At 34.2% G+C, this 19,433-nt stretch overlaps 2 protein-coding genes across 3 annotated transcripts in view; both read right to left on the reverse strand.

Annotated features, from left to right (window-relative positions):
- LOC128994962 (neurocalcin homolog) overlaps positions 1-19,433 on the reverse strand; it is a 146,798-nt gene that overhangs the window by 21,110 nt on the left and 106,255 nt on the right. The window lies entirely within an intron of this gene.
- Positions 1-19,433, reverse strand: part of LOC128994963 (neuronal calcium sensor 2-like) — a 137,869-nt gene that overhangs the window by 13,009 nt on the left and 105,427 nt on the right. For both annotated transcript variants that reach the window (XM_054419820.1, XM_054419819.1), the window contains one exon: positions 5,523-5,635. In XM_054419820.1, coding sequence (XP_054275795.1) covers positions 5,523-5,633 — 111 coding nt within the window. In that variant the 5' untranslated portion in view covers positions 5,634-5,635. The remainder of the gene's footprint in view (positions 1-5,522; positions 5,636-19,433) is intronic.

A 19,433-nucleotide genomic window follows, 5' to 3' on the forward strand; every position in this document is an offset into this window, starting at 1 on the left:
TAAGAGTCTTCTTATCAAGGTTCTACTGTAGTATATATGCATGTACAGTACATTTAGCAAGTGTTTAATTTAAAAACACATTATAACAAAAAAAGTAAGAACTGTCTTCTGTCACGAAAATAGTTCAAATTTATAACAGATATAACAGTACCATGATAAGTTCAGGATTAATTTTAAAAGATAACTTACTCTAGGGATAAGCAGAATAAACTTACAAATAACAATGCTGCTGTAATGGAAGAAATTTTAATGCTAGTCCACAAGGGAATTTAATTAATCAACTGTTATGATGTTTAAAACTGGGTTTTATAATATTTTAGCTTGGCAATCCTTAAGGACAGATCAGCGACCTCAGAACTGTGGTCGCTGGGAGAGATACAACATCTGCTAATTATTGTCATTAGTTAATACAAATTTATAGATATTTTTACAATCCTTAACAATCTATATAAATAAAATTAGAGTTTTGTCTGTACATTGCTTAGAATAATGAACTTTTTGGTTATTTTTACATTTCATAGGTCAGAGAAACCGAATCAAACCTTATCTCAATTTCTGTCTGTCTGTCTGTCTGTCTGTCTGTCTGTCTATCTGTCATTCTCTTGGTAACGCTAAAATACGCACTTTATTACAACTACTCCTCAATAACTATAGCACTGTCCCGCCTGAAACTTATTTTCCAAATACTATACATATATGAGATGGTTTTAGACGTATTTCATCGAATATGAGACAGTTAGATATTTAACAGTAAACCCTTGAAAATCAAGTTTTTGTCGATTTTTGACGTGGAATTTCTGGAAGCCCATGTTAACCTTATGAGAAATGAAATTATTGAATCTTAACAGCTGTTTCAATTAAACAAGTTGGTTCTGTTCTGTGATGTTCAATAGCATTAAAGTTACAAGGATTACCAACAGGGTGCAGCACTAGCACTATTATTTCTTTTACATTTATGACAACAGCTAATTTGCAACATGGAGGCGAGTGAGCGTAGCGAACGAGCTAACCTGAAGGCAAGTGAGCGTAGCGAACGAGCTAACCTGAAGGAAAGTGAGCGCAGCGAACGAGCTCCAACATACAGGTGAGTGAGCGTAGCGAACGAACTTCAACCAGGACGTGATTGAGCCATGCAAACGAGATCAGATAGTAAAAATAAAAGTAAGCCTACCGTTATAGGATCGACCGGCAGACACAGAGGTAATTTAACCTTTTATTGATTGTCATACCGATCCGGAACAACAAAAAACAACATAAAATGAAGCTATGTATAATAGTTTGGCCAGCATATCTTAAAATATGCAAACCAACTGCTGTTCTTTATATAAGAAGGTTTCAACTGAATATTATAAGATCCCCGTGCGTAGAACGGGTACACAGCTAGTAACTTATAAAAATTAAATATGAATTAAGGTTAAAATAGGAAAATCCAGAACCACTGGGGCGGAGCCTGAAAGGATTTTTTAAATAAGAAAATGCATATATGTTAATTGGGAATGTGAGCTACCATCATGCCAAATTTCAGCCCAATCCGACCAGTAGATAACGCATGATTGAACTTTAAAGAAACAAACAAAGACACAAAAGGTCCTCTTATAGATAAGTATATTTAATATATGAATTATAACATTATTGTAGATGGTAATAATTAAATACCCCCGCCGCAGCAAACCTGCCGACTAAGCGAATTTCCATTTGTCTGAATTGATTTTCAATTAAATATATTTTAATAACATTAGGTTTGACGAGTACCTAGGTTTGCTGCTACAAGAAACCTAATAAAGTGTGTTTTTGAGTAAAATATTGATAGCTTAGTACAAAATAAATAAATTTGCCAAGTTTGATCAAAATATATCCATAAACAAGCAAATTACAACATTTGACAATATTCTCCATAAGAATAACATGGGAATTTTAAATTTACAATTTTTTTAATTTTCTCCGTTACTAATAATCGAACAAAAATACTTTTATATACTAAATTATTTGTTTTTTTAAGGCCTTTAAAAAGGTCTAAAAAGAAATTGGGAAATTTTGTGTTTTGAGGGTCAAAAGTGAGAAAAACCAATTTTTACCCCATAAAACCCCCCCTAAAGCCCCGTTCCCATGGTCCGAGTAATGCTGGTTCGCGAACTCATTCAAGTTTATCTCGCTTTACACCTTTAAACCAAATTTCATCAAAATCGGACCAAAATTACTCAAGTTATCGCGTTCACGGACGTATATATATATATATATATAAATCTATATATATATATATATATATATATATACATATATAAAAATTTGAACGAATGGTGTTTTTGGCCTCTGGGGACATCAAAATGAAAAAATAAATCGGTCCCAGGTCTAGGTCTTACCGTGCCACCTACGGTAATAGCTACTTCCCTATAGGGAAATTCGCTAAAAATTAACAAACAGTAAGTAATTGGTAGCTTTGTTCGAAAGGCACAATACCAATTACGTGTTTTTGTAATAGAAAGGCAATTAAGGCACCTAAATGAGTGACGCTTGCAAATGAAATGACAATAATTGATATACCTGATATAGTGTTGTTTGCAGTAAAATGACAATCAGTAGACATTTAGTGTATTGTGTGCAGAGTAGCTTCTAATGAAATAACATCAAATGGGGATGGAAATATTTTTCTCACTATAGTTTGTAGTTTAACGAGAATTGGGATACATTAGGCAGTGTTGCCAGTAATGAAATGAGAATTGGAGTTTGTTGGTCATGCAAATTAAACGTCAACTAGGAACCACAATTAAGGCTAACCTCAGAGCAATTCAAATCTTCTGGTTAATGGTTGTGATACAATAAACTTCAACTAAGTGAATTATGGCCTCTGAAAAGCACTGGTGGATTGTAATAATTAAATGACAATAATGGTCATGATAAATAGTAATAATTAAAAGCTGTTCCTGCTCCTTGGACTTAATTGTTTCCTAACAAAAATATTTAATAAAAGCCACAGACATGGATAGATACAATAAATAAATAAACAATTCTGTGTTGCCGATTTGTTATTACTGCTTCTGGTCATGTCTGATAAGTAAAACATATATACATTCCACTAATATTGGTGGGGTATTACTAAAAATATAGAAAAATAAATTATAATTTTGTATTTTACATATTTTTTGTGTATCAGAAACAAGTACTATTTTATATTAACTAGAGGTCGTCCAGTAGTAAAAAACTATACCAAAAATAAGTTATGACCAGACTTCTCTATTTTTATACCTGACTGTAAATAAAACAAAGTTGGAATTTCATTCATTTGTTTTGATTTTCAGTTTATATTTTGTTGTTATTTCATCACCAGCATAGTAATCTAAAAATCCCATGTAATTGTTTTTTTTATTTTAAACTCATTTGGTGTGCTTATTTTTTAGCCTATTTTAATTTATAAAAGGGATTTTGCAAATCTACAGGAAGATATCTTTTTAACAGTATGTGTAGATTTTCCCTGCGATGCACACGAGCTGAGAAAAAAGGCTTTCAACAAACATGCTTGCCTATTAATGGTAATCACAACTCAGAATGAGCCACTGCTTTAATAGTGGTTATAGCGATGGTTTTCTGCCTGAAGGCCCTTGTTCAAATCCTGTCGGTCACCAATATGATTGTAACTGTGGTTCAGATGCCATCTTAGACCAATTGACCAATTAAGAAACAAAAAAAGATTATTTTTTTAGACAAAATTAAATGTATCTTCGTTGATGAACTCACTCCAATATAATCTTCAAGATCATCTCAATTTTCATTCCTTGGAAGTCAATATTGCAATGTGCCAGTACTACTCGGTAAAGATACAGACAATCCTCGAGCCCACAATACACATTTTTATTGTATGGGTTCGGGCAAGATCAGATTTTTATGTCACTCCAATGTAGAACCATCGGAGCGAACAAGATCTTAACTATTGTCCATTGACCTGGAAACTCGAGACTTGATTATAATGAAGGCGGACAAGAAACAGAATCTGATCTTCAATGGGCAGGAAAACAATCTTTGCTGAGGTCGCATAACCATTTATAATACAGTATATACAGTTTATTTATGTCCCACCTTCACATCCTAAAGCCTTGTTCCCACTACGCGTGGTAGGGCCATACCACAGATGTTCTTGATCAGTGATCGGATCAGTGAATATTCAAACATTTAAAGACGTTCCCACTACGCGTGTTGGATTGTACATTTCAATATCCACCGATGGGATGGGAACAGTGCAGAGTGCACCTCCCCCCTGCACCGAATATGAGCCACAGTCCTTTGATGTTTCATAAGTTTACCGATTTCAGGCGAAAGCGATCCTGACCCAAACAAACCCCCTCGGACCGCTACACGGACCACAGACGTGCTGTTCCCACGACGCATATTGATACAAGCTCTTGCTCAAATCCATCTGTGGAATCGCCCCACCTGGCGTCATAGGAACGAGACTTAAAATGCTACGATTCCGCCCGGAAAAATTTTACACATTACTTTTGACTAGTCCTAGAGGGTTGCATCATTATCACAAAGATAAAATCCATTGGTGGCGGAATTTGAACCTGGGACCTAGAGACCCAAAGCCCCAAACCCCACGCTCTACCACTAGACCAGCTCGCTCCCCATAATTATATACAGTAGTTACTACCCTAGAGGTAAAGACTAACATGTACAGTCTAACTACTAAGAAATAATAGCCTATAAGGTATAAGACCAGATAGGTTCCTTCGTACAACATAAATCACTCATCAGGTAGGTTATTGACTCATCAGTTAAAAGCATGTGAGCTCTAAGCATATCAAGCGGCTTGTTTCAACAAAGGGGATAAAGAACAGCAGCACATTCTTTGAAGTGGTTACATGAAAACCTGCATTGAATGTTTGTCTGCCACTGAAATTCAGATTACAACTTTAAACCTAAAAGTAAACTAGTTTTTTTTATACTGATCTTACTGGTGACATGCATAAGGTTTTATATTTTTACTATTTAATCGCTATATGCTTGATAATAAAAAAAATATATAAAATTACTTAAAAGGGAGTGTGTCATATAAAATCAATAAAATAACAATGAATTAAATATTTAATTACAATTTACAGTTAATTGCAATTATATGTTATTGAGTTTCACATTTATTAAAAAAATATGAAAAAACAGATACCCAACATGTATGTAAATCCAATATATTAGCTAAGATCTTCTTAACGCCTCCTAGATATTTTGAATTTATTTCAGTACTTTTAAACCTCTACCTAAAGTTAGTAGGTTTCCAGTTTAATTCTGAAAACATAATTTTAGACACAGTTGCTTTTCATCACTAAATGAAGATTCCTCACAGTAACTTTATTGAAGACGGCAAAATGAATCAGAATGTGACTAGAGACACAGAAATAGTTGTAAGAAACAGGAGGTTCTATGTGCAGATTGTATCCTGTTTATGACCTAAAAAATACCAAACAAACTTAAAATTAACCTTAGTATTATTAGAGGATATTATAAAAATCTAAAATGGCAAAACGGACACTAACCTTAAAACCTTTATACCATTCTTTTATGGTGGCTTCGTCGTATCTTGTATGAGACTTGAGGAAGTCCATGTCTTCTTTGGACAGCTTGTCCTTGCTGCCAAAACACCCCATTTCTGAAAACGAGTAAAACAATTAGTTTCGATGCAAATACAGTAACAATTGTACAGTAGTAAAACTAATTTCCTACATCATGTGTTTACATTTTCAGTAGATTGACTAATTTTATTCCTAGATATTTTATACATAATATTTTAACATATTATAGACAAAAAACACGGATAAATTATCAGTATATTTGTGATTTTCTATTAATTTTTAATTATTAAATTAATGTTAAAAAAGGAAAGAAAATTGGAAATTCGATATCCACATTAATGAATGGACATGACTAATTGTATTTACTTTTCATGAAACCAAATAAATTATCCCCAATTGTTTTCAAAACTACAATATTCAATTTGAAAATTTATTTTAATATGCAAAACGAGCTAAAAAAAACAATACAATTGTAAAATAAATGTAAATTTGTTTCCACGATCAACAGAAAGGGTAATTGATGGATTATTGTTGATAAATTTAAATTCTGTTATGAATACCAAGAACATGCATGTCAAATCTTTGCTTTGAACAGCTATAAGATGTTACAAGAAGCACGTTAAACATTGTAAAGAGTAGTCCGACTCTGAGAGACTTAAAACATTAAATATCACGAGTAATAATTAAAAAAAAACAATTAATAAGATTTTACCCTATTTAAAATAGTCAAATACATTTGTTTCAATTATTAAATAATACCCTTGCCCATTAATCTTTTAAATATATGTACTCGTATTTTACATGGTAAAACATATAGTGGAGTTATCATAATGTTTTTGTATTATTAAATTATTTCAAGGTTAGATTAATATTAGTCATTGGAGGCTATCGGTCATCTTGGATAATTTGAAACAGCTGCTGAAGAGTTTATCTATCGTCCAAAAATATTTTTTCCAACACCAACGTGTTTATAATTTAAATATCTAGTATACTGTGGGATTATAAATATTCTTTGTAGCTTTTAATTGTTCTCCAAAAGAGTCCATGGAAGCTAACGGCCATCTCGGATTTGCCTGTCATAAGATCAATGTTAATTTCATCACAAAATATTTTTTCAAACACCAGAGTGATTTTAATATCTAGTATACTGTGAGATTATACATTTTCTTTGTAGTTCTTTAATTGTTTTACGAGTTAAAACATTCAACTCCAAGAACTCTTAAGAGAATCACAAATCATTTGCAAGGTTTCGTATTAGAAATAATCATGCATTTTTACGAAACCCCTATAGACGATTCCGTAACATCTCTTTGGATCATTTCCCCAACTTATTGACTATACGATATTTATTTTTCAATTTACCACATAAAAGTAAGGCACAAACTAAAACTGCATTTTTTTTACCAAAAAATGACGAAAATCTTGTAACATCTCGAAATCATGAAACAAACACATATCACTTCACAACAAAAGTCAGCCAAGTTTGTAGCAAGAACTTCATCACGAGACTTGCGACATAAAATGTTTAACAGCCTATCCTGCTTTACGGCTGTGTAAATATCACTGAGCTAGGGCTGAAATGAGGTTATACTCTTAATATCGACCTTTTACACCACATCATTTTTTTACATTGGCTTTTGCAAAGTTTACAGAACACTAAACAATCGAAGTTGGCGAATTTTATGAGTCTTAATATACTATAGAGGTTTGATGTGAGTTTTTTAGTTCAGCAAACTCTTTCTTAAAAAATATTTTTACAATTTCTTACTTTATTGATTTGTTCAGTTTTATGCTTGATGTTGAGGGTTTATAGTAGGCCTACATTGACTACGGATAATGCGGCTCTAATAACAGAAAATGGTGCAAATAATACAAAATTCGTACATACCCAATTTACCCTCTATCAATTTCCAAGAGGAATAAAATAGGTACATTTTTCTTATTTGTTTACAATACCCTAAGTCTAAAGTAGAATTTATATTAAAAATCAAACCTTATTATAAATTAAATATATTCCTCTAAATATTTATTGTTTGAACCAGCTAAATTGTTGGTTCCATCCCTGGTTCATGCGGGTGTCTTTTTATTTCCTATTAATTTCTTTATATTTCACTCTCCCGCTTCTTTAACAGAATGAAACGATCTAATAATAAACCACAGCTCATCCACTAGTTTTTAAACCAGATGCTTAATCATGAAATCAAAACCAAAATAAGATAAAAACAATTAACAGCAATCACCGTCACCAACAATAAATACATAAAGGCTTCAGATTCATTTAAAGGACAAGAGAACCTGTACTATTCTTAAGCAATGACTGTAATTATTACCAAGTACTTAAACAAAACTAAAAGGTAAAATTATTGAGGGAAATACTCTAATGGATATCGTAGCACAAGTTTTACAAGATGGAATCAAGTCTACTCCCAACTACAATATTTCAACACTCGTTTGCGTCGGGGACAAGAAGTGAATAAAAACGACGTCACATCGGTGTTTGGTCACCCCTTCCGCTCCCCAAGCTACTTGACAGGTATTGACTAATACATTTACATTCAAATCGCGAACATGGGGTTGAGGCGCGTGAGGTTAGAAAGCGGCCAGTGGACGTGTTGAGACGTGTTCAAAATGGCCGTCGTTCAGCGGCACGTGGGCGCATGATGAAGTCCGATGTGACAAGCAATGACACATTTAACAGGTAACATTGGTATTGTTGAAATGCTCGCCTTCAAATATGAAGGTTGCTGGTTGGATAGTGGGTGGGATTTGGACATAGGTGCTATTTGTCATTGGGCTACAGTTAATGATGAGTTGAAAGAAAGTTTCAAGGTTAGGTATCGAAACAATTGGGCAGTTACCCCTTAAACTCGTAAAAATGCCATTGGCGGAGGAATCTTTGAAAATGAACATTATTTGTTTGTAGAGAACTTCAACTGATAGTTGTTACAATCGACTACTTTACTAACTAGACGAATTTTAAGTTGAGGAACCATAATATAACTCATTATGTAGGCCTACGTTAGTACAACAAAGTAAAACTGTTATTTGCAATAAAAATGCTTAGAAGTGAATTGACTCATGGTAATAGAGTGAACATTCGCATAAACAATTACCACTGCAGTATACCCAATCTATATGGGCTCGTTTTGGCCAGTTTTTTCCATACAACATCAAACATCGGTATTTAATCTTTGATTGTCTCTCATGGAGAGATCAACTAATCGTTACTATCCATACTCATAGGTATGCGAAGTAATCTAAAGATCACAGTTATGGTATATAATTTACATGGACAAGCCAGAGGTGACAGTGCCAAAGACGTTGCCGTGGTTTTAAAGTTTGCCATAAAGTTATATTTTCTCCTTAGGTTTATATTGCTCTGATATTGCATGTGGGCATAACATATCATACAGTTCAGCATGATTTTATTTTTATTTTGGAACGATTAATAAGACGGCGTAAAGACAACTTTGTTTTAACTGATAACAGTTTACTAAGTACTCAGATTCTTCGTTACCTTATGTTACTCACACCTACTTGCAGATCAGACTGTTGAAATAACAAAAACCCCGCCACGTTCCGAGTCCTCCGTTCCATTGTTTGTAAATACACCGCGTTCCACGTTCTCGCGTTCCTATGCCAATCTCGGAATGATAATAAGGAATACCAATTCTTTGATTGGGTTCCGAGTAGACACACCATATACACTCAATTACTATGTGACTAGAATCAAAGAAGCAGCTTGAGACCGCAGTCATCGGGAACAAAGCCCGACTGTAGTGTAGTTTTCAATTTGTACAAACGTCTGCAAATTTCCGTATTTTCACTATTCAAAGTATCTTGTTATGGAAAAAAATCAGTACACAAAATATTATTGTTAGCACATCAGTTTCAGAAGCTACTAAGTATTAACAAGTACAATATAATATCTGTCTCCAATATAATATGACGAAACAGCGAATTCCATTTAGTTTGTAGATTCTTTAACCAAGTGCAGTGTGAATATTATAAATGAAATTGCACCCATTCTTTGTCATCATTTAAACCTGTAATTCGATTCTGTACAAATATTTTATCACTTAAATTCAAGATCCTCCCAGATCAAAACAAATTATTTCGTAAATTCTAAATCTTTCTCTGTAAATATATTTTGGCTCGGAAATAAAAACACATGCAAAATATATCACTTAAATTCAAAATTCTCCACTTTTAGGACATAATTTTACGTTCTAAATCCTTCTGTCATAAAAAATCGTCATATTAATTCAAAAAAGTGTCTGTCAATACATATTATCACGTGAATTCAAAGTCTTTCTCTATCAAAACAAAATGTCACGTAAATTTAAATTCTCTTCGATCAACACAAATTTCCACCTAAATTTAACAGCCTCCCCTGTCAAACAACTTTCACTTATAAATTCAAACTCCTTATCTCTCAACCTAAACCACAAAATAAATCACCTTCGAACCCTTACAAAAACCGGACGAAACAATACGGACATCTTGAGGCTGTAACACTGACACGCAATAATTGGTTAGGAAGGTTAGTTTCAAATCAACAAGTTGGTGCAACTACACAACCCACTATTGTCCGCTAAATGATGTACGAGAGTTGGCGACGTGTTGGCTATACGCTTTACACGCGTGTAAGGCGTGTTGGCGTGTCGCGTATAAATGTTTTACTTCGCACGCCACCACCACTGGGTCAATAGTGTTACGGTGTTATGCTCTCAAGCAACACTGACCATATGTAGCACAGTGTTCAAACAAGCACGATGGATACTCTTAATTTGTGATACACACTGGAAATATAATTAATAGAGTAATATAAAAGTATAAAGTATAGTATTGTATTAATTTATTTTCAGCTAAAATTTATGTGGTACCATAATATAAAGTGTAGTATTTTTATGAGCATTTCATTTCAGGTAACATGCTCAGTGTACTAATGTCTACTATTATAATACTGTATATACATAATTTATTTTAAGTTGGATTTTGCCAATCATTGCTCATTGTTTACTTTTCATTGAGTTAAAATAGTTGTAAAGATTATATTAAATGAATAATTAACATTCTATTGCCCTCTCCATCCTAATGGACCAAACTATAAGTATTCTTGTTTATTATATTATACTGTACCTGTCTTGGTTACAAATTGGTTAGCATTTCACAATTTCAATTTTGAAATACTCACTATAATTAATTAATTGAGATCACTATTTTTGTGATACAATATTTTACATTACAATATTTTAACACTTTTGATGGTTTGTTCAGAGTAAATTTAAATTATAGTTAATCACGGAATATTCATGTATTTATCTTGACACAAATCATAAGGTACGTTAATAATTCTATCTAAACATATAAATGATTTTAAATACATGTCTTATGAAATTGCAAAAACCATGTAAAAAACGCGCAAGCAAAAACATTGTGTATAAAAAAAATTATGCACGCAAAAAAATCAATTTACAAAATGCTAAAGTCAATTAGAAGAAGAAAAAATGCTAGACAAAATAGTAGCATCACGTATAACACTCAGCAACAATGGATATAATTAATATAGAAGTTGTAAGTGGTTTCACCCTCCATATGATACAAGTAATACAAAAGACAGCTTGCAACAATGAGCAAATCCGATTATTGGTTTCTCGATGGCCTTTCCCGATTATTAGTTGAGTTTTCATTATACATTTGTTTAATGTATGCTTCACTTTTGTGTTCATTATTTTATAATAATGATGATACTACAACACAGATGTTTAAGTAAATTTTTACAGGCAGGTTTAAATGCTTAACATTATCAGTTAATATAAATGTATACAAACTTCCCACGGTGAAAATGTTAAATAGGTTAATGCATTTAATACACCTTCGAAACGTAAACATACATAGGGATGCAAAAGCAGGTGTAAAGAAACAAAAAAGTAAACAAAACTAAGTTTATTAAAAAAACTATTTAACCTTATTAGATTGCCAAATAAAGACTAAACCACTTGTTAAAGTGTTGTAATCAAATTAGTAGTAAAAACTGGCTAAATATTTTACTGGATTTATTTTAACAATGTAGAAATTTAATAATTGTACGTCGTATAAAGTGTAGGATAGTGGATTCATAGATGTTTATTCATTAACAATATTAATTTTTTCAACAGTTTCCATTTGATTCTGAAAGTAATATTCACCGTCACGATTTCATTTCTGTTATACATACTGTCAGACTTAAAAATACCTTTCATGTTTACTCGAAATTAGAAACATCCTTTCAACTGTCTTTAGGTTCCTACATTTACCGTATTGAGATAATTTTCTCCAGCAACTAAAATAATCAGCACGATCTGAATACAAATGCAGCACAAACTTCCAAAACAAACACGAAGTAAAAAGTCCACTGGGGAAAACACTATCCAGCACAGAGCCATAACAGAGAGAGAAAATAAAAATTGCTAAATTTAGGCTGGACTTGTGACAAGACCAGGATTGGATTGTCCAGTCGAGATGCTTTCAAAGTCTCATCGGGGATTCCATTGGACTCATCTCGTTTTATTAGAAGAAAAGTCAAGAGGCTTTAGACATAGACATAGACATAGACATATTTTATTCATGAATTGGGTACAAATTATACAATGTACATCTCAATCGTCAAATACATTATATGGTCTAGTAGCATTTAAATCAAAACAAAAAATAATTAGTTAAATCTATTTTATTCTAAAGATTTAAACAAATAAGTAAAATAAAAATGCCATGTTGAATGAGATCAGGCAGACAGGAACTCTTCGGTACTGTAAAACTCACCTTCCACCAAATAATTTTTTAGTAGTTTCCCAAAACCATTAGAACCCAACCTTGAACTGCACTGCTTTACTTCTTCAGGAAGCCTATTAAAGAAAAATGGGCCCGAAAAATTTGCATTCCTTTCAGAAAGGGTCAGACGATGACATCGAGTACGAAGATCTCCTCCATGCCTAGTGGGGTATCTATGACATTGACCAACCGATGGAATATCCTTCAGATGATTTACTGCAGACATTATTGCTCTGTAGATGAATATAGAAGGCAAAGTTAAAATGTTGTTCTCCCGGAAAACTTCTCTGCATGAATGGAGTGGTGGTAAGCAATTGAGGATACGCACTGCCCTTTTTTGTACGGTAAAGACCTTATCACCATGGGAAGAACCACCCCAGACTTCAATACCATAAGTCATGACTGAGAAAAAACAACCATAGTAGACTGCAACTAACATTTCCCAGTCAAGAAGAGGTTGCAACGTCCTAAGTGCGTGGCAGATGCGGTTCAACTTGCAACAAAGCTGTGATACATGATTGGACCATGACAACATTTTATCCACAATTAGACCTAAAAATTTCACAACAGAGCACTCTTCTATCTCGAACTTATTCAACGAGACGGATTCAGGGATCTTATTGAGAGTTAGGAATTGCATGAAAACGGACTTATCGGAGTTTAGTCTAAGATTGTTCAGCGATAACCAACTTAAAAGTGAACTAACTGACTCTTCAACTCGAGATTGCAAATTGGAACATGGACCTCCAAACAGTAAGGTTGTGTCATTCGCATAGAAGATTGATTTAGCTGAATGAAGATGTGCTGATAGATCATTAATATACACGATAAAAAGCAATGGTCCGAGAATACTACCCTGAGGAACCCCGAACTTGCATTCAGCGAGATGCGACCGAAATCCTGAAATCTCAACAAATTGCATTCTATTTGAAAGATACGATCGGAACCAAGCTAGTGGAACTCCTCGAACACCATATTTTTCCAGTTTCTCACAAAGAATATTGTGATTAACTGTATCGAAAGCTTTCGAAAGATCACAGAATACACTCAGTGCTGGTTTGCGCTGTTCAAGGTTGGATAATACATCCTGAACAAACTCAACAATTGCTTGAGTGGTTGAGCGACCCGCTTTGAAGCCATATTGGTTTTGTATGAGAATGTTATTCATGTCTAGATGATTCATTAACCTGGAATACATAACCTTCTCCATTACCTTTGATAAAGTGCAAAGAAGAGCAACAGGCCTATAGTTGTTAACATCGCATTTGTCACCTTTCTTGAAGACCGGGACAATCTTTGCTGTTTTGTAAATATCGGGGAAAATACCTGATGACATGGAAGCATTAAACAGATAAACTAAAGGGTCTAAAATGGATGTGTACATTTGCTTTAAAAGAGAGCTGGATATTTCGTCAGAGCCTGTAGATGTTTTTGATTTAAGCGATTGAATTGCTTGCTCTATCTCTCTGGAAGTAACTGGAGACAAAAACAAAGAATGCATTGGAGGGGACTGCTGGACAAGATTGACTGCAGTAGACGATTCACCGAATGTAGATCCAACAAAAGAACCTGAGAAATGTTTCGAATAATTTATTTTTGTAAAAAAAAAACAACCGACTTCAAACGCTCTAAAAAGAATGAAATAATTTCAATAAAGTAAACTTTTGTATTAGGCAAGCTCACGTATTTTAAGTCGGCGCGGCTCTATGATGATTTTTGATACAAAATTGAAAGAGGGTGTCCATATTGCAGGTGACTATCTATAACTAAAGGTGTTAATTTGCATGTCTTTTCATAGTTATGCGTTAAGTGTTATTTTATTACCGTAATCAGTGATCGGCATTATAGTGGTATTAACGAGTATCTTTAAAAAGATTATAACACATTTAAATGTTTCTAACTTGGAAAAGTAACGTTTTAATACTAAACTAGCTTCTTTTCCCTGTAATAATATCAAACTAAATTATTTTCCTATTCATATAGAACATTTGTGTGTGTTATTTTCATAATGCATTTATTCTGAAGTAAACATAAAATACAAGAAAATATTACCTTTAATATATGAACAAAACAGTTCAGTATGTTTTTTATATATTTATGTTATCCAGCTACAATTTATTGATTTTCAAAATACACACACAATATTTTATTTCAATCATATTTGCAGTTTGAGCCGCGCCGACTTGAAATACGTGAGCTTGCCTAATACAAAAGTTTACTTTATTGAAATTATTTCATTCTTTTTAGAGCGTTTGAAGTCGGTTGTATTTTTTTACAAAAATAAATTATTTCATGATTTTTAGTGACTGTATAATTTTTTATATATTAATTACTTGAGGATTTTTGATAAGCAAAACTGTTTGAAACAATCAACAGTTCCAAAGAACAATCATTATTTTAAATCTGCTTGAGTCACCTGTTGAGGTTACATAATCAATGGGTATGAAAATAAACATCTTTAGATATTCCTTAAGAAAGAAAGAGTTGTCCATTACATTAGGCCTAATGAAAAACTAATTGTCTTTTCTAGATACATTGAAATGTCAGACATCATCGTTTCCTGCAATCGGTGTACTTCTACATTATAAAAAGAAATACAGTAACGTCTCAAGCCTTTTGGAACAATATGAAAGTTATTCCTCAGCTACCAGCGACTAAAAAATCTCTCAAAAGTGGAAAATTGGTCGTTAACACCATAGTACCTTTCGTATAGTACCTTTGGAAAATATTATATGAGAGATTGGTTCAGCTAAAAGTGGTGTAAGTCATGTAGGGGGTTTTGTTTGCTCAAGATATAGCCTAGTCGAAATTGCAAGTCATCTTCCTCTAGGACTTTCCGAAGCAGGCATAATAGTATTGACATGTTTTAGTAACTGGGTAGAGAATATTAATAAACATGCCACATCTGCAAATGAAATATGTATATGAAAGATTGGTTCAGCTAAAAGTGGTGCAAGCCATGTAGGTGGTTTTGTTTGATCAAGATATAATAGCCTAGTCGAAATTGCAAATCATCTTCTTCTAGGACTTTCCGAAGCAGGCATAATAGTATTGATATGATATAGTAACTGGGTAGAGAATATCAATAAACATTCCACATCTGCAAATCCATGTTTAGTAATAAAAATATTTAACACTTTTAAGACAATTGACGATTATGCACTGTCACACTTCTTAGGTCGTGTAAGGAATAATAATTGCATTTGATTTATATTTAGACCTGTTTTACGAATGCTTTGGTTTTCACAATACACCTTTATTTGTCAATATTATACAGCTATTCACTGAAACATATGTTTTTGTAAGTCAGAATATTCAATACTAAAAACAGAATTACTGTATACACAAATCAGGTCAAACGTTGAAATACATTTTTTATAGTAACCAAAACAAAATGCATTTTTCTCAATGTAATTAATTTAGGCTCCATGGCAAGAAATATTTTATTAATCAATATGAAGCAACTGTTTCATGAAGAATTGTCTGTAGCTTCATTTAAATGGTTTCAACTAACAGCTGTAGGAATTTTATTATTATTTATTGCCTTCTCTGCACAAATGTAAACAATCTGCACAAATGTAAACAAAATAAATGTTGAATATTTAAGTTTTTCGGAATTTTTCACAGAAACGAATATTATACTTAAACATAATATATAAGGTACCAAATAGAAACTCTCCTGGTTATTTTGGTGGTGGAACCACGCTGATCGGTAAAAGAATCACAGAGAAATTGGTGAACATACATAGAAAAAAAAAACATCGCCACAAACAAATTGAGAACCTCCTCCTTTTGTTGGTAGTGGGGAAGTCGGTTAAAAAAGATTTACTACTTCAGAAGGTGACTGAACCAATGAATCCTGGGATTTTAAGATGGGTAAAGAAGAAGGTTTCAACTCACAGGTCTCTCTACGAACAATATGCCAAAGGGCCTTTTGCATGCAGTTAGCTTTCCCTAATTCACATGAGATATCTGTACGTTTGGGAGCTTTATAAGCTTTATACAATTCAACTAGTTGTGTTAGCCTACATATTACAACACGACCTTGATAGGAATCCTTAGTGTGAAAGAGAAAGTTCTTCAAATATTTTTGATTGCGATTAGGCGAGAACATAAAGTATAATTACAGTGGAACCTTGATAAGAAGACCCTCGATAACAAGTCGCCCTTGATAACAAGGGTCATTTTCAAAAACCCTTAACATTATTTTACCCCTAATCACATATTATTACAAACCTCGATAAGAAGTCAACCTTGATAACAAGTCTTATAACAATCCCCATGAGGGTCTTGTTATCAAGGTTCTACTGTAATAGTTTTGTGTTATAAAACATTACTGATCCGAACACTTCAAAGGGTTTAGGTAAAATTCATTTTGAAAGAACTTATTATTTAAAGTTGGTATTCTTCGCCCTAACTATGTTTTGTAACAATGTTTTTTTATAAGTAAAATCCTGCTGATGTTTCAGTTTCAATACAAACATTTTCAATGCTTGGCTTTTGATTATGCGTTTATAACTGCATATTATAACTGAACATTAAATTCTCAAGTAAAAAATATGACAGGTTTTATAAACGCATTACCGTGGTTATATTAGCCTCCACAGAGTGTGATGTTAGGGTTGTCACTGATTTCTGTGTTGAATTTTGTTAAGTAAGCTAAACTTTCATCGTTCAACAATAAAAGTAAGTTCAACGAAATGACTAAATAGCTTATTCAACCTCCTTTCTCATAATTTCCATCCATCTGTGAGTAATATTCAATATCTCTTCAAATCACTGTTCGTCTCAAAACTACTTATTTTCAAATATAACTGTAAATTCTAAACTATAAACTTATTTATATTTGATAAACACAAAATTACCATTCGAATAAATCATTGTATGTTCCTCGAGCCTAACAAACATAACAGCTCAGAGTCCAAAGTTCATTCTGTGCTTATGTTTGTACTTAAGTCATGCCGATTACACAGACTAGCTTGCTTTAGAATACACCAAAAAGAGAAAACAGTACATGCTACCTTTGACTATTACACTACTAAAAATATGAAAACGCGTAAAAACTAAATAGTAGTTACACGCTTCCAACAATATTATATGACAATACGTATTATTTAAGTCTACTTATAAATGAATCTGTAGGTTTTTAATTATCATCATGGCTGGCTAATCAAGAGCCTCGCTACATAATACATCACACAGTGCATTCTATCTCATACTTGGCAGGAAATACGCCTAGAGGATATCAACGTAGCTGCGACGTCTTTTAGATTTATGTATCTCACATAACTCATGACTTTTAGAATTATTTTTTGTGATTTGGTGACTTAGTCAGTTGTGCGACGGACTGATAAGAAACAAATGATTTGGCTTCGCATCTCTCTGCAACAACATAAAATTTACCAGTATACCAGCGTATATTTGCCTGATAAGTCACACGCACAGGGCCAAATACATATACAATACACCAATACAAATACAAGCTACGATATATTGCAGCGATCTGATTGCACCAACAAATCGTTGCGATAAATTGAACATTGATGTTTCGCAATTTGCTGGTCTTTTCTCAGTTATGATCAACATGGAAGAGATGCTGTTGTGGTCCGTGTATGTAATTTGTTTGACGGGAGTAGCGAGAAAGAGACGACGCATACCAAGAAGTAAAGCTAGGTGCCCACCGGGCAACTCAGCGGGTGACGCGGTGCGGCGCGACGCCGTGGAAAAAAGTTGCCACGTATCCGTGCCATGTTACCTTATGGACTGACGCCCACCTAGCAACCCAGCGGGTGGCGCAACGCGGCGCGGAAAAAAAACTTCTTCTCGAATCCGGTAGTGAGAATTCGGTGGAGAATTTCTTCCTCTCGTGTTGCCGCGCCTCCGTTGAGTTGCCTGGTGGGCGCGGGGTAGAGGCACGGAAACGGCGTCTGCCCCTCGTCTGCCGCTCATTCGGGTGTTTTCGGAAAGTATCGCGAGCCCTTCGGGAGTGTTCGGGTCCGAATCGAAGTGCACTGTGCATCCCCTGAAAAAGAATAATTCTCCGCGCTGCCCCGCGCTTCCGCCAGAGTTGCTTGGTGGGCGCGAACCCTGGAGAAGCGGACGGAAGTTTTTCTCCGCGCCGCGTCACCCGCTGGGTTGCCCGGTGGGCGCCTAGCTTAAGGGGTGTCGTTCTTGGCTTCTCATGAGAGATAAGTTTTCGCATGTGAGACTATTGAGAGAGTTGAGAGATGAACCGATCGACTGGCGCAACTATTTGAGAAAGACAGAAGTCTCATACGTGGAATTGTTAAACTTAGTTACTCCTCTGATAAAGAGACAGGATACAGTTATTTGGAAATCAGTAGATGATAGCAGCGATAAGTGGAAGCGATGTCTACACGTTCCAACCAGTTCCAACATACAACATCGTTGCCAATCGTCGCCAGAAAAATAAAAAAAAATCCAACCCTGATACATCGCAGCGATCTTCCGTCCACACGCTCCGATTATCGTAACGATATGGTTGGCAACGGTCAGATCGCTGCGACATATCGTAGCATGTAGACGGGCCTTAAAAGAGGTCACCGATTTTACAGACCATGTATACAGTACATGCATCGCATGTAAACAGCGACATAGTCTAGACTGACAAAAAAAATGATACCTTGTACGCGTTTCCTCACATTACCGCGACAAAATTATGTCAAACGGAGATGTTTGAGGGAGAAAGCAATAGTTATCAAGAGGCATTCCAAATGGGCGTGGCTGTTTGAAAGGGCAAGTCCGCTATAAATGCCAAACACCGACGGTGTTATCAAACGAGGGCTTAAACTCTTCAACGCACGGAAACTAAACATCCTTCCAACTTGTGCGTTTAAACTGACCGTTTACTTTGAATCCATAGTATTTATGGAGTAATATATGGGCTGCAGAAGAAACTTTTTACGATTTCACTGTACTCTCTTGTGTTGTTATGGTGTTTTGGTTTGTTGTACATAGGGGTCTGGAGAGAAAGATCAAATTTCACTAATGAAAACACCCTTGGTAATACCACCAAGCTATTCAGATCTAATTTAAAATTTT

This window comes from Macrosteles quadrilineatus, unplaced genomic scaffold (genome assembly GCF_028750875.1).
Source record: "Macrosteles quadrilineatus isolate MER2022 unplaced genomic scaffold, UCM_ALF_1.0 Scaffold_5__1_contigs__length_97177068, whole genome shotgun sequence".
In the NCBI taxonomy this organism is placed as follows: domain Eukaryota; kingdom Metazoa; phylum Arthropoda; class Insecta; order Hemiptera; family Cicadellidae; genus Macrosteles; species Macrosteles quadrilineatus.